Below are 16,816 nucleotides of genomic sequence, written 5' to 3'. Positions count from 1 at the left end.
CAGAACTGATTTTTTTTTTTTATTTTGCATGTACTTAAAGTGGTATAAAACTAGACTGGAAAAAATAAACCCACTTCAGCCACAGAACTGGCTGGGGTCATGCTACAGTGTTGTCTAATTATCTTTTTCTTTTGAATCCTCACTCCTGCCCTGGAGAACCTGTTGATTGACTGAGCTGACTTAGTCACACTACCATCAGAAGAAGTCCATGGAGGAAATCAGGTGTAGTTTCTCAAAAGAGACACTGGCAAGGGTGTAAGAGGACCATTAACTGAACGCCACACACATTCCTTTCCTTTTTTCTTGCCTTCAGGTCGGCCTATGCCATGATGTTATTCTTTACTCAAAGTTATAAATGGTATATAAAATCTAAAGGCTGCCAGTTACTAACTTACCAGTGATGTTTTTCAGCATATGCAGTTAAGCCCCAACTGTATCATAGAGAGAAACACAAACAATATGTTAGCCACATTCCTACCACTGTCCTGTTACAGTATGAGAGAACTAGAGAATGCCCCTTAACGGAACTCACCCATGAACATCACCATGCCCTTGAGCCTCTGTAACTTAATCATTAAGGTTTTCATTTGGTGCATTAATAAACTTTGTGCTCGTGTTAGTAGCCTGCCTCAGATATTTTATAGCAACACATATATGATGACTACAATAATGACAAATATCTATGAAATATCAGAAATCAGGTATGTGTATGTTTGCATGTGTTACACATGCATATGAATTCAGCTTAAAAGTTAAACATAAAGACTAAAGTAAGACAATTTTTCACCAATGGAATCTGAGAATCACAGGTTTTCTGGAATATTGTAATAGTATTATTTAGCTTACCAAAGTGAATGTGATAAAAAATTATGGTATATATTGAATACTGGGTTCATCACATTTTAAAAACACATAACATTTCAGAGGGTACATGTTATTACAGCTTTCAAGTGCTGTAATGTTAGTTCCAAAGACAACTCAACTAACAGCAAACGGCAAAGCCAGGATCAAATATTCTAAGCATCCGAAAGTTGAAGGGCAGGTTTGATTTCTTGTGTTTATTTAGTATTCTTTGACCATTCGCTACACTCCAGATACTGCCTTGTCCTGTCAAGGAATGGGAGGCTGAGGAATCTACATCCTGGAAGTTGCTGAAGTCTCCTGAGGAATACCTGACTCATCTAGGGCAGGAGGTAGTAACTAAGACCTTTGACCTTTTTCTCTATGGGAATATTATCCTTCTTCCTCACAAAGCCAGGCAATCCACCCTAGGACTCCAGGTACTTGAAAGCCCTCAAGACTTACAGGTGTTACACTAATGCTACTCAGCCCTAAGCCCTTCAAAAGATTTAATTCCTGTTTTGTTTACCTTGTCTACCACCCTTTCCTTTTTAGACTTACCTAGTTGGGGGCTTCAATTTCTTTTTTACTCCGAGATAAAACTTCATTGACCTAAGAGGAAACATCTTGTCATGTTTGGTGCTCTGTAAGGGAAGAACACATAACCTGTAATTAAGTAGATATTAAATTTTCTTAACATTTCTGCAAAATACTAATAAATTCATTCAGAATTCGTTATTTTGTGCCATGTTTATGACTATGCTACAAGTTTTAGCAATTAAAGACTGTTTTGATTAAAATATGATCAAATAAATAAATTTAATAATAAATTTAAGTAGAAAAGGTATAACTTAATTGACAAAGATATATGGTCTAGATGACTGACTGACTGACTGACTGGTTTAGGTCAGATTTTATCACTGAATGTAAAGACAACTATAAATAAATAAAATGATTAATGAAATAGTAATGATAAATAAAGACAATTTCATGCAATATGAATTTTACAGTTGGGGAAAATCAGACCATGTACATACAAGGGCACATAATAAACTATTCTAAGTAGTTAGACTGATGAAAATTATTAAGAATAACTTGTTAAGATACATCATAAAAGGAATGTATGCTGTCCCTGGATCATTTCCATGTTCTCCAAACCCTTTGGACATATGTATCTGTATTTAATAAGATGTTAAAAGATGCTTGGAGAAGAGGAGAGGAAAATTTTAAGAGTCAGAGGTAGGGGCAACTGAAGGAAACATCAGAGTATTATTGTGAAATTACTGTATTGGTTAAACAACAACAAAACAACAACAACAACAAAATGCCTATTAAGCTTAATTTAGTGATTGGCATAAAATGAGCTCACACAGGAAACGGCTACTTTTAGAAATATAGAACACACTACTTGCTACAAATTCCAACACAGTCATTTGTTTAGACCCCAGAGGACTTCATAAAAGTTCAACTATGTGGCTCGCCGATGTGTTATATATTAAAATGTTACCGTGATATCAATTGTTTATAACCAATCAAACTTAAAATGTAAGAGCTCTGTTTATAAAGTTAAACGCGGACTTCCATGGGTGGGAGCTGGAGAACTCAGAACTTATAGAAAAAGTAACAAGAAACTGAGGACTGAAGCCTGGCCACGAGTAGCCTCTGGTGGTGAAGGGGCCCTGAGATTTGCATGGAAAATTTAGATCTGTACAGTGTTAACGTTTTTATTTTCACTGAAGATATATGCACACACATTTCTTCCCTTTAAGACGAGTAACAGTAACAGAGGGACAAATTAGGAATAACATGGTCTTACTAATCAGGTTAAGCCAAAGTTTTTATCTCTACAATGTATATCCATACTTTGGCTTATTTCTTTTTGCTAACACTTACTATATTAGCATGGAAATAGGTTCTTTTTTTGGAGAGAATGTTTGATTTGAATTGCTGGGTTTTTTTTTATCTTTTTTTCTCTTTTATGAAGTCAAATAGACAAAGTTTTTGAGAAAAGTTCTCATGTAGCCTCAAACTCTAAACTTACTACCTAGCAGAGCATAGCCTTTTATTCGTCTGTCCTCATTTTTCAAGTGCTAGGTGAAGGGTTTCAGGAGAGCCTGAATGTGGCCCTGGAAGGCCTTACTCTTCTCCCCCATTCTGTCTACCTTGCTAAAACACCTTATTCCTAAGGCTAGCCAACAAGGTCTATTCCCTTACTTGGTCACTTCTTCCTCTTGAGGCCAGCTACCATGGTCCAGCTATTCCAGTATTGAAGTCCACCAATCAAAGGCCCTCTTTGGTTCACCTAACTAACCATGCCCAATCAAAATATATGATGCATCCTTGCCCATCTAACACAACCCTCCCCTTTTTCTCTTCTTAAAAGTTACACTTGCAAGGTCATTTTCTTCCTTCTTCTGGTCTGAGTCAGAAAGTAACTACTTTAACTTTTCTTCCCTGCTTAAAAACCAAAACCAAAACAAAACAAAAAACAAAAAAAAAAAAACAAAAAATAAAAACAAAACAAAGCCTACTCTGTGAAAACGCATGTTTGGTGTGGTCTGCACTTAATCTGTAGTCTGAAAGGGAAGCTCTGTTGAACCAGGGCATACTAACAGTAGAATTACAGAAATGTACCACAATACCGTGTTCATCCATTCATAATTTTTGTTTAACACATGATATTCCAGTACAATTGACAGAAACTCATTTTCATGGTCTCATGAATTTTGATGGTTGGTATTTTAAATTATTTAATTATTTTGTTAACCTGAGATATTTTAGATTTCAATATATGTAGAAATTAGAATTAAATTTTTCTGTTGACAACTATTTTACTGCAATTTATTTAACAAATGCCTATAATTAGTAATACAATTTATATGACATATTTTTAAAAATTGGGTCTGCATACAGAATTATTTTCCTGCCCTTCATAATGCCATTCCTCTATGCTTACTTTTATATTACCTTGCATAATTTAAAGTTTTCCCGATGCATTAAGCATCTCAATGATTGAAACATTATTACATTTTCTTATTCCCAAAAGTATTTGCTATTATTCTTATCTATTTTCTTTTTGACGTGAACTAATAAGTTCACATAGTTCTAAGAAAACAACTCTGAGGTTAGAAATTATTATCAGTAAGATTACTAATATTTTATCAGTGAAGTTCTATAGTTTCCTTCCCTTTAGCTTCTGTTTCTTGCTAAGGGCATCTAAAAATACTTGGCACATTGTTTCTTCTAAGTACAACTGAGAAATGATTTTTGATATCGTTGTTATGACTTGCTGACTTGTGGAATTTTAAGGACCAAATATTAAAAAAAAGAAAAAAGAAAAAAAAAAGAACATCTTTTGTGTGAACTTGAAGTATGGTCTTTATGTAGCCTATAGCTCTATAGGCTCCATCCAAGAAGCACAAAGCTCTCCACTAAGCCTGCATGCTAAAAGGTGATTCCTGGTTACCTTTGTCAGGAGATTAAATCATACTACAACTGAGGCTAACATCCTCCTTGCCTGTTTAGGTGGCTAACCCTTGCTTCAGACACCAGGCTTGGCTAAGGCAGCAATTCCAATGGAATGACAACGAGGGCATCTGCGTGTCTTAGAATGCCCACACAGAAACGACGCCCCTCACACCGCTCCTGCCATTTAAGCTAATCATTTTATATCACACTAAAGTCATGAGTAGGGAGGCCATTCAGCAGCTAGGAAAATAAACCTCTCATGTTCAAACTCAAGTGCAAGTTCAAACTGATCATGCATAATGAACCACAAAGTTGCCAATGGAAAGTTCTACAAAAGTAAATCTCAGTTTATAAATCTGTCTGTCTGTCTGTCTGTCTCTCTCTCTTTCTCTCTGTTATAGTTAATTCCTGATGAATGCTTCAAAAAGTTTAACAAATTAAACTATGTTACTATATTTCAAAGTGAAGTTATTAACTAAGTGAAGTTGAATAAGTGAGCTTCAAAATTTTTCCTCAGGCTAAAAGGAGTTTGCTTATTAGTTCATGCCACTGTGAAGCATTGCCCCTCCCCCATTTGCGTTTTATCACACACCATTAAGAGAGTAAGGGCAATATTCTTTGAAACCTCTCACCTTTTATGTAAATCAGTTCTGAGCATATTTTAATTAACATTTTCCGTGTAAGGAAAAACCTGTGAAAACAAAAATCTTTCTTCCCTGGTGTATTCCCCTAATTTGTTGTTAATGAACATTCATAAATTATTTCTAATTAGCAGTTGCTTTAAAAATACTTCTCAGTTTATAATCTCTGCTTCCTTTGCAGGAAATGACTTTCTAAATGTATATAGGGCACATATATTAGTGAAAACTGTCCCAGAACCAAATTTTTACATTTAATAACTGGAATATAATTCTACAACTATGGTCCACATGATTTAGAATCCTGGGTGTTTATATGATATTGCAGATAACTTTGCATGTATGTTCATCGCATCTGTGAGAGCCCAGTATCTCTATATCAGATGAGAGTGTCTGCTGCCCTGGGACTGGAGATAGACTGGTTGCAAGTGCCACATTAGTGCTGGGAATCAAATCAGGGTCCTCTGTAGGAGGTGTCAGTGCTCCTAACTGTTAAGCTTATCTCTCTAAACAAGCCCACTGAACCACCTTTAAGCACACTTAGTATATCCAGGTGAAAAGGTCCAATTATCTTCCAATAAACTGTCAATCAAAATACTAAGCTAAAGTAATATTAATTTATTGTCCTTAGGTAATCTCTTCATAGAGCCTTTGAAATCTGATTATAGAAATGGATTCTGTCTTCACTGCTTATTGGTTATACAGTCTCTGATTAGTTATGTGAAATCATGGTGATTCAATTACTTTATGAAAGTGTAGAGATAGTCTCCATTCCAGGGAGCTTTAGGAAAGATGAAATGAAGCTAGCCAATGCCACATTCTGTGTTGCCGGACAATACTCACACAACTGTTATTTGGGAGTATTGTGGCCATCCTGCTGCTGCTTCTACTACTGGATATAAGTAGTAGTTGTAAGTAAGTAGTTGTAGTAGTAAGTAGTTGGAATAAGGTCTTTGATTGGACAAAATATTCACTTTGGCCATTCAAACCCTTAGGATGGCATCCAATCACAACTCTCCACCAACATGTAACAAGTATGGAACATCAATGACCAAGCAAACCAGAAAAAGTCGTATGGCGCACTATAGGAACATAGACAAAGTTAACAAGGTTTCACTTTACATCACTAAAGTAATCGGCTATAACGTCTAGCTTTGATTTTCACAGAAATAGATCTAAATTTCAAGAACCTTAAAACCCACTCATACAACTCAAAACATGTAAGGACTTTATTTCTCAAAAGTTTAGTTTTCCTCTGCAGAGAGAACATACACAAAACGACTATGTGATACTTAGGCAGGCTCCCTTCTGAATGTATAGGGTGCAATAAGAAGACAGAGAAGGCTTCTTGTTAGCTTCTGCTTCATCTTCCTCCACCGGGGAACTCTAAAGCTTACTATTTTTCTTCCCAGGCCAAGCAAATCATTTCTTGGCTCTTTCATCATAGAGCGAACTGAATGATTGTGATATGGCTGTGCACTGATTGCTGTATTTTGATAATTTGTGTTGTGACACGCACTAGAACTCTGAGTAGTAATATTCTATCTATGACTATATTATTCTCCTATTTATGGACACTTCTGTAAATAAAGCTGGCAAATGAACATTCATTTACAAGTGCTTGGGGGTTATTATTGGCAGGTAGATGAATAACTTTATTCAGAAACTGTTAAATTTTCACAAACTGTTACACCTTTCACAAACTGTTTATGAGCACTCCAGTTTCTCAACATCCCTCTACAAACTGGAGTAGTCACTCTTTATTTTCATCAAAGCACATAGTTTGTAAAATGGTACACTGATATCTTAGTATTAATTTCATGGTGACTAATGATGTTGAATGCATTCAGTTTAGTGGCTCATGAGTCCTTTAAAAGCTTCCTTTATGTAGTATCTGCTGAATAATTTGCTCAAATATGTACTGGGTTGTCTTTTTTTGTTGATTTGGAATGGCTCATAATATCCCGATTAGTTGTTTTGCTTTTTAGATATAGTATTTTGAATATTTTTATTCCTTATGCAACTTACCTAATCCTATTCTAAGAGGTAGCTTTATAAGCATACTCTTATGATAATATATGCTTACATGTTTCATATTTCAAAAATATTTCCTACAAATACCCTATTTAAACATTAACATGATTTCTATATAGGACTCATACTATAATCGTTTTAATAGAAGCAGAGATGTTACATTACTTATTCACACCACTAACTCTTAGCAGAGATGGGATTTTTCTTATGTCAAATTGAGCATTTTATAGCTCTATCATTTATCTAACTCTGCTTGTAAAATCTCTAGTTCTCATTGTGACTTCAAATTTCTTCAATAAAACCCAATACTTCAAGGGAATAATCTGCAGAAGCCAATAAGTGTGACACTGAGGTAGATTTATTCAAATGTATATGGAAGATGTTAACTTTCATTACAGACTTCTGGTTTTGTCTTTTTTACACCACTCTTTAGTAAATCTCCATTACTTTACCCAAAGCCTCTCTTTTGCCTTTAGAATATAACATCTTCTCTCTTAATTCTGTTGGCTATGATGCTCATTTATATGATGGTTTTATGTTAATGCACTGAAAGTCTCTTCAGTGATGATGCGATTTTGCTTTCAAACAGCAACAAAACCTGAGGTTCATAGGAAGGCCACAGGGATCTGGACTTAGTTACTGGGTGTTTTGTGGTTACATTGCAGAGACTGCAGGAAGTCACTGGCTAACTGCAGGCACTATTCTGAAGAAGGATGGTTGCTACTAGTGTCAGATGAAGACATAAATACCCACACAAAGCAATGATGTACATGCACAAATCCAGCTTATCTAATTACCTTTGGATCCTTGTAAATAAAGAGATGTCCATCTCGTAAAACAACACATCGGTCTTGAAATTTATTCCCAGACAGTATTTTAGATGGTTCTTCTTTGAGTTTTAAGATGCCTTCTTTGATACTTTTCTCTGTAAAACAGAACACAGTTTCTGGAAACTGGGTATGTTTTCACTTACTGGGGATACAATAAAAACCATTTGTATTCTGAATTTTTAAATATTTATTTTTCGGTGAATTAAATAATGTGGTGTGCCTGTGCGCATGTGTCTGTTTGAATGTATGCCATGTTAGTGTGGGTACCACTGAGGCCAGAGTAGTGGGCATTAAAGCCCATGGAGCCAGAGTTACAGATGACTGACAGTTGCCCACTGTGAGTGCTAGGAACTGAAATCTGAGAGTAGTAAGTGTTCTTAAACCACTGAACCACCTCACCAACCCCATATTTTTTAAAATCTCAAAGATTTTATTTTAAAAGGTAAAATGCCATTTCTCCTTCTTTAAAGTTTACAGTTTTAAAATTTACAGCTTATTGAAATGTGAGGGCATGGTCATACACTAAGGTCAGGGGAATACTGGTAAAGCCTTCCTTGTTAGAGTTCTAGAGATCAAACTCAGACCCTTAGGATGCTGGCAAGAGCCTTTCCTTCCTGAGCCACTGTGGTAGCCTCAAAATCCTGTTTCTAAATGGTGGTTACATGGTGAAATGATTACAGAGTGGATTATATAATAATTATATAGTGATATTAAATAAAATATACTAATACAGCACTAAGATGAAATCCACATCCACTGATCACAGGTTTTTGTTATGGCTTATGTAGACGCCAGCAATCCTTAAATTCTTTCCTAGCACAATCAATGAAACTTTCTCCATGTGACTTCAGAACACTGAAATGTTTAGTGACATGGGCAATAAGGGTAGGAATGCCCCTCACTGGGTACTCATTCAACTTTCATTAGATTTCATTTCATTTACATAATCGGAAGTTGGATTTCACATAAGTGTGACCCAGGATATGAACAGTAGTCAAGATACTTTGTATGCTTCTAAGTATAGGAAGTGTTGCATGAGGGAAGATCATGGAAAAATGAGTTGAAAAGAAAGAAATGGTATTATGTACATATATACTTTCAATTGAATAGCTATTTCACAGACTTATTTATTTTTTATTTATTTATATTTCAAATGTTATCCCCCTTCCCAGTTTCCACTCCACAAACCCCCCTTCCCTCCCCCTCAGGCCTACTTCTATGAAGGTTCTTCCCCGCCTACCCACGCACTCCCACCTTGGTGCCCTAGCATTCCGCTATGCTGGATAATCAAGCCTCCATAGGACCAAGGGGTTTCAAACCCCATAGAATTATTCTAATGGAAGAAATTGCTAAGTGTGAATTGACTTGGGGAAATCTAATTCCCCTTTTTTTTGTATAACAGGTCTGAAGAGTCAAAACACTCTCTAAAGCACTAAATCTCCTTGAAGAGAACACTCCAGAGTGTGCACTAACTAACAGACACTACTTCTTTTAATATTTGTTTTCATCTCATCAAATTCCAACACCCTATTACCTTTACTGTCACTCATGCATGGCTACTTATGGCTTAGTGAAACTTGTTTAGTTACCACTTCAGATAAGAGAGCAAATGCTTTCCTCTAATTCTATTCAGCTACTGTTTTACAATTAGGAAAACTCTTCACAATTCTGGGTGTAAGAGTCAGAGCACAGCTTCTGCCCTGAAGGCAAAGTTCACTGCTCACTGCTGCAAAAACAAACAAAACAAGCACATACACCAAATCAAACAGAGTAGATGACAATGCTCAAGGCAAACATATTTCATGCTCTCTCTCAGACAAAGATTTACCAACCCTTTGATTCATGTTTTTATATAAAAATACCACCTCCTAACTGGTGTTCCTTAATCCTAACTGAATACTTTCTCTATGGAGGGCCAGCAGTAGTAAGGTGAAGGAAAGCAACTCTGATAGCTTATACATTGTATCTATGACTAAAAACCCACTATCAGATTTATTCTCAATTTCAGAGTTGCAAAGATTAAACATAGACTAGAAGCTGGACTGGATTAAAAGTCTTGATTCTAATGTTCCTCTAGACTCTCTCCACTGACTAGCAGGTCTCTCAATGGGGCTATATAATGTCTCTATAGTTTCTCCATGGGTAATCTAGTAACTACTAGTGACTAACTCTCAAACTCAGTAGGAGAAATAAAAATGAAATGATACATAGAAGAATATTATTCTCAAGTTTAAGTGGATAAAGGGGAAAAAAAGGAACGAATATAGCCCACTATTAGTACATACACTCTAGGACACACAATCTCATATACATGATCCTGTAAGTGCCAAACAGACCTACTCTTTACAACAGGTAGATAAGAAAACAAATTGCTATACTCTCAGTTATGCTGGGCTATTCATTTGTGAGTACGTACTAATGGCTTACATATATGTCTCTGTTCATGTTGACAAAGACCATTTCCTGAAGCCTGGACATAATTTGAAAAAACAAAAATCCTGTCTTGAAGCTCTCCATTCACAATAAAGACTGAAAACCACAAACAGGTGTGGCACCTATAAGTGATTCCCCACATTGAAAATCAGTCAAATCCAAGTCAGTTGGCCAAATTTGTAGGCTATTATCCAAAACACCTTCCAACTTCAAAATTACTCCTTTTTGCCTTGTTGGACTTCAGTTTTATAGTATATGGGTACTTCTTATAGAGTTGAGAAATTAGAATTAGTGATCTATTCCACTTATTATGTAGCATTTCTTCAAAGTGTATTTTGGTAAAATACAGTTCTACAAGTGAGGAAAAATTAACGTGGGTCCAGTTCCTAATTAAATGTACTATATTCACATGTAAAATATTGGTCTTCTACCTCTTTTCTCCCTTTTTTATCATTAAGAAATGAAGATTATTTATCTCTAGAAAAAAGTAAAAGGGTTTTATTCTTCATAATATACTGGATAATTAAAAATTAAGCCAAGAATATATAAATACTTTGACATTAAGGCAAGGAAACTATTTATTAGGATCCTAAATATCACCCATTTAAAATATTTTGAAACATGGTCTCAAACCTATGATTCTTTTGCATATGTTTTTAAGGACTTGGAACTATACAGACATGCTGTCATGCCTAGAATCTAGAATCTATTCTAGCTGTTACTTGCTTCAAAATTGTATCATTCTATGAATAGATTATATATGAACATCCAAATTATAAAGAAAATAATACTGGAATATGACTGGCTAGAGTATTTGTGTTAGGGAGATTTTTTTTCAAATTTACACTATTAATTATAACTGAGGAAAAAATTGCTTTACTATTCTGTGTTTATTGTTATGCAGAATCACAGTAAACTCTTTCCCAAATAAATCTATCATATCACATGATGTATTTTTAAACATTAAATTATGGTATAATTTTCAACATACTCCTAATAAACATAAAGATACAAATACTCCTTTAACATTTTGTAAGTGTTATATATTGTACCTCCTGTGGGTATCAAGCAGCTTAAATAATAAATGTAATGCTATCAAATTCATAAGTGTGAAATGTGTAGCTTATTATAGTTATCTGACAAAAAACTACAATTAGAATTTATGTGTCTTAGCATGCGACATAGAATTCTATTCTCTGTTCTGAAAAAAAGAATGATATTTTCCTCACTGGAAGACCTCCCATATGAGAGGTGATGCCAATGGTGATGTAATGAAACTCACTTTATATGTCGAAAACACTATGTAAACACCGTGACCCACGATAGTCATTTACTGCATTTGGTATTTATAGTCATATATTACACAGGTTCTAGAGATCTGGATTTTTTTCTGCTCTGTGGGTAAAGATGAGGCATAACAAACATTTAAATTTCCTGTTGTAGATTCCTGCACAAAACAGAGTTAATAAAACTTATCAATTGGCTTCCTCTCTATAGAATTAGTTCATCAGAAAGTATGTGGACATTCATAGTCCACAGTGATTACAAAGGACCATTATCAAATATTTTCAAAGCAATAGTTACCCTTGAAGCAGGTTACATTTAACCTTCAAGCTTGTGAACTTGTGTGTATGTGAGTATAATATGTATGTATGTATATATATATAACATATATGTAATTAATATACATATATACATGAATCAGCAAGAAGTCATAGAGGGTTAAATACAAATAATTTCAACTAGATTATGACTCATACTCCTATTGCTATGATTTTCTTGTCTACTAATAATAATGGTTTTAACTGTTCAAGTGTAAATTTGTCAAAAGCTATTATAGACTGCTAAATTCTAAGACAAATTTACTCTAAAGGCATCTGCCACATGCAACAATATAAATATACAAACACACAGATACTTACTCATATCATTATGATTTGATTCTTTTGAGTAAAATTTTATTGTGGTAATTTAAAAGAAATTTATATTGGAATATGATTCAACAATATAAAATTATATATTCAGGAAGACTACAGAAGGCTAAATTTAGCTTTTACTTGTGATGCAGATGCAGAAACTTAATATGAAAGAAATGAAATAAAAAGTCGTCTTAGAACAATAGCTCTGCTGAAGTCTAAATAGCAACTTAAATGAAGTTTCATTCTCTTTATCTCAATGTTTCAACTTCAATCCCTAGGGAAGAAATTAAATTATTATCTTTCTTTTTAAGTTAATTAACTTATAACTACAATTCCCATGACACTAAATGATTCTCAGCAATGAAATGCTGTTCCTGAACAAACACAGGTTGAGTTTTAAGCAACGGCAAGAAATATTTACTCCATGTACTTGTATAGAAGTACATTGTATAAAAAGTACCTGTACAAAACCATGTTATCTCATTACCTTAAATGAAGGAGCAGTAATTAAATGCTCTGTGATTGTAACATTGATTCCTACCCATGATAACTACATTTTAAGTAGGACAGCTGAGGAAATTAAAATTCTTAAAGTAGAGCATATATTGTACAATAAAGTTTTAAAGTTAAGAAGTGGTGGACAGATAATTTCTAACATCATGAAACACAGGCTTATACCATAAAATGAGGAAGAAACTGTCATAGGATCAGTACAATTCAAGGCAAACACACCCATATATCTAGGAATGAATGACAGCTACTAAGGGGACAGAGAGTGATGGTAAAATAAGTCAGGTACGTTGAGAAGAAGTGATACTTAGCAAATGATATTTTAGTGAAGCTCCTTAAAATTGCTATAGCATGCTCTGGCCAACTTTTTTTTTTAACCAATGTTAAAATGTTGGCTATCTCTTACTTAGAGAAAATGTGCAGAGACCCCAGTGGAGTTAGGGCAAAGTCTGAAGGAGCTGAACGAATTTGCAACCCTTAGGAAGAACAGCAATATCAACCAACCATTAACCCCAGAGCTCCCAGGGACTAAACCACCAACAAAACAGTACTCATGGAGGGTACCATGGCTCCATCTGGGTATGTAGCAGAGTGTGGCCTTGTCAGGCATCAATGTGAGGAAAGGCCCTTGGTCCTGTGGAGGCTCAATGATCCAGGTTAGGGGACTGCTAGGGCACTGAGGCAAGAGTGGAGGGAACACCCTCATAGAGGCAGGGGGAGGAAGGGATGGGGGATTTGTGGAGGGGAAACTGGGAAGGGAGATAACACTTGAAATGTAAATAAATAAAATAGCCAATAAAAATGGAAAAAAAAACAGAAAATGTGGTTGCATCTGTTTAATCTTATTCTCAGAGCACTGATTATCTCCTTGGTCACTAAGGAGTTTTAAAACTTTAAGAATGGAAAAATGATCTTTCTCATCATTCCTTCAGTGCTTTCAAGAATGATTTTTTTTCCTTAGGTGAAAGTTTTTTCCTAATAAATTATCACTGAAATCACATTGGCTTTGCTTACACTATTTTTCTTTAGATTCCAATTGTTGAGTGTAGTGGATATCACAAATGGCATAATAATTCTAGAGTAGTTGGTCACTCTGATTTAAGAGACATTGGTCAGTGCATGTCTGAATGCCTAATACACTCCTATCACATAATATAAAAGACATTAAGAAAGTCAAGGGCACTGAAAGACATATTCATTGCTGAAAACCATTACTTAAGAAATGGAATTTTAAAAAGGTCTACAGCCAATTTAAAAAAAAGACAATTCCAACTTGTAATGCATGTACAAATAACTATAATAAAAGATGTTATTCTACCTTAAAAATCTGAGTTTCAGTCAAACTCTTTTAAAACATTAATGGAACATTCATGGAATAAAAAGAATTGTTCTGTTTTGTTTTTTTGTTTTTTTGTTTTATTTTTTTTTTTGGTTTCATTTGAGAGCTGCTGTGTATAGAATGGGAGAGAATTTGAAGGACTTAGGAAGGGGGCGAAAAAGATCTAGACATATTTAAATCTACTAACACAGATTTTTTTCACATTTTCTTAATAAACTAAATCTGTGCTATCTTGATTTTTTTGCATGATTGAACAACCATGAAGGGTACACCTGCTTGGGAGACCCCATCCCAACGTGTGAAATACCTTGTTTTCTATCACAGTACTTTAACTTTTAATTCTTTGACAGTAGAGTAGTAATCAATGGACAGCTAAGATATTGCATGTTGGTATAAATTTTAAACAACTGTATATGTAGACAATTAGACAACATTAGAAAAATATTATTACTGAAAGGATAATACTAGTTACAAAAAATGTATTTCTATTCAAAACAAGGGAATGACCAGATATGCGCCATAATATTAAAGGGAGATATTCACAAGAAAAATGCTTTTTCTTTGATATTTAAATTTTTGAGGGGTCTAGAAATAGAACACATGGTCTTGCAAATTCTTGGAAGATTTATTGCTAAATCTACAAAGCTAGCTCAAGCTTTCCCTAACATATTTTCCGTGCTTCACTTTCAAAAAGAATAACAGCCAAACAGCCAAAAGATACTCCACAGATGTTCTAAATTGACACCAATGTCTGTGCTTTTCAGACTCATTAGCAGAATCCAGAAAGCAAATATCAGAATCTTTCACTCCCTCACCCTCTCCCATGTTGTAACTCTCACATAACTACAGACATTCCTATGTGTCTCTGGAGTGTATGTATGCATGTGTGTGTGCGTGCGTGCGGGCACGTGTGCATGTAGGTGTGTGTGTGTGTGTGTAGGTCATGACCTTCTCTAGCTGAGAAAACTGGTCTATGACATGGATATCTGTTGCATTATGATCAGGTGTGAGCAGTATGGGAATCCAAGGAACTGGTAAAGGGAGTTAAAATAAGATAAATGTTGTAGAAGGCTACATTTCTATACTAAAAATGGTATGTGTTTGCTTATTTAGATGGCTAAAAGTAAAGAATGCATTTGATAAAAATAATCTGAAATGGAATAAAACAAAAAAGACAGTACTATGACATTAGAAATTATCATAGTAAACTTTGGTAAAAATTAACCCATCGACTGACGAGGAGTTCAGAGTATACAGCCGCACTGAGCATGTCCACAGCACTTCAGAGCTCCCCCAGGAACCTCCCTTTCTAATTTTAATTTTTAAAATGTTTAAGCAATGGACCAATTTATTTTCAAAAATAGTATTCATTAACTATGGAATGTGGAGCAAGTTACATAGTTTTCACTTGTAAAGTGGAATAAGATAAAAATTGATGCAGACCTCTAAAAGGAAAAAAAAAAGATAGCATTAAAAAGACCCTAGGGCAGAACCCAGCATGATTATGATGTTAATTGGACACAGGAATAAATTGCACTTCAGTTCTTATCTTTATGCTCAGAGATTAGTTTGGCTCTCAAGCCTCATCAATGAAGTTTCTTTTTGCAGTAAGGTGGCATTTAGTAGAGACTGGCAATAGGTCACTGTACAGAGAATAAGAGACTGCAGAGTGTGTAGCTCCACATGAGACTCCTGTACCATGTTCCTTCCTCTCAAGGCTCAGGGATCAGTAGCAGAGCGGAAGGGAAAGACACTAAGTGGATGCCTGCAACGAAACAGTATTTTCTGGACACGGAAATACATTTGCACACATACAATCATAGCAGGTACTGCATGGACAAGACTTGCAAAAAAGACAAACCAGACAAAATCCCAGTGTGGATGAGGGAGGAGTTCGTGAAGGCCCACCTCTGTCTGAGGAGCTAGTGGTAGAGACAGTCAGTTTCAGGGATGCAGGTCCTGAGTCTAGTCTTGAGCTAGTGGATGCTTCCTCATCTACATATATACAGGCAGCCTTAAATGGATTCAGTGGATTAACAGAGTGGCGTGGGCAGTGGGAGGAAAAGAGGGCAGGACATGCTTACAGCTTCAGAGGGCTAGGCCACACTATCATTATGGCAGAGAGTATGGTGGCCCATAGCCATGCTGCTGGAGTCTGAGAGCTACATTCTGGTGTGCAGGCAGTAGGCCAAGTGAGGAGACATGGCCTGAATAGACATTTGAAACCTCAAAGTCTATTCCCAGTGACACATCTCCTCCAACAAGGTTCCTCCTCCTAATTATTTCCAAACAGTTCTCCAACTGTAAGCAAGCATAAAACATATTTTCATACCAGCATAGGTGGTACGTGAGGAGGACAAATTGAATGGAAGGAAAGGGTAGATGGGCTTGAGCTAACATACTATTTTCAAGTTTAAATAGTAAATAAGCTATTTTGAAAAGTCTAAATGACCTCTGATATTAAAACTTGGTGAATTGTATGTGAGTAATAAGTAATAATAGACATTATTGACATTACATATTAAAGTTATAGGCAAGTTCATATTAACAGACCTAATGTGTATATCTGAAGATTGCTTTATGTAGGTTTGTAATTGGTGAATTTTTATGTGAGTAATACGTAATAATTGATATTATTGACATTACATATTAAAATAATAGGCAAGTTCATATTAACAGACCTCAACGTGTATGTCTGAAGATTGTTTTATAGATAGGGCCAGCAGAAATGCTGTTCTAAGTTGTTAATGAAAACACAACAGAAGAAAAGTTTCAAAATCAAGCTTTTGACATGTGTTTTGAGAG

The 16,816-nt window shown here is 35.2% G+C and overlaps 1 protein-coding gene across 2 annotated transcripts in view; it reads right to left on the bottom strand.

The window, feature by feature from the left end:
* Arap2 (ArfGAP with RhoGAP domain, ankyrin repeat and PH domain 2) overlaps window positions 1–16,816 on the bottom strand; it is a 169,855-nt gene that overhangs the window by 10,893 nt on the left and 142,146 nt on the right. For both annotated transcript variants that reach the window (XM_052199605.1, XM_052199606.1), the window contains 3 exons: window positions 7,778–7,905; window positions 1,402–1,484; window positions 396–431 (listed from right to left, as the gene is read on the bottom strand). In XM_052199605.1, coding sequence (XP_052055565.1) covers window positions 396–431; window positions 1,402–1,484; window positions 7,778–7,905 — 247 coding nt within the window. The remainder of the gene's footprint in view (window positions 1–395; window positions 432–1,401; window positions 1,485–7,777; window positions 7,906–16,816) is intronic.

This window comes from Apodemus sylvaticus, chromosome 11, assembly GCF_947179515.1.
Source record: "Apodemus sylvaticus chromosome 11, mApoSyl1.1, whole genome shotgun sequence".
NCBI lineage: Eukaryota > Metazoa > Chordata > Mammalia > Rodentia > Muridae > Apodemus > Apodemus sylvaticus.
Note: the sequence above shows the minus strand (reverse complement) of the source record. Positions and strands in the feature narration are given on the sequence as shown.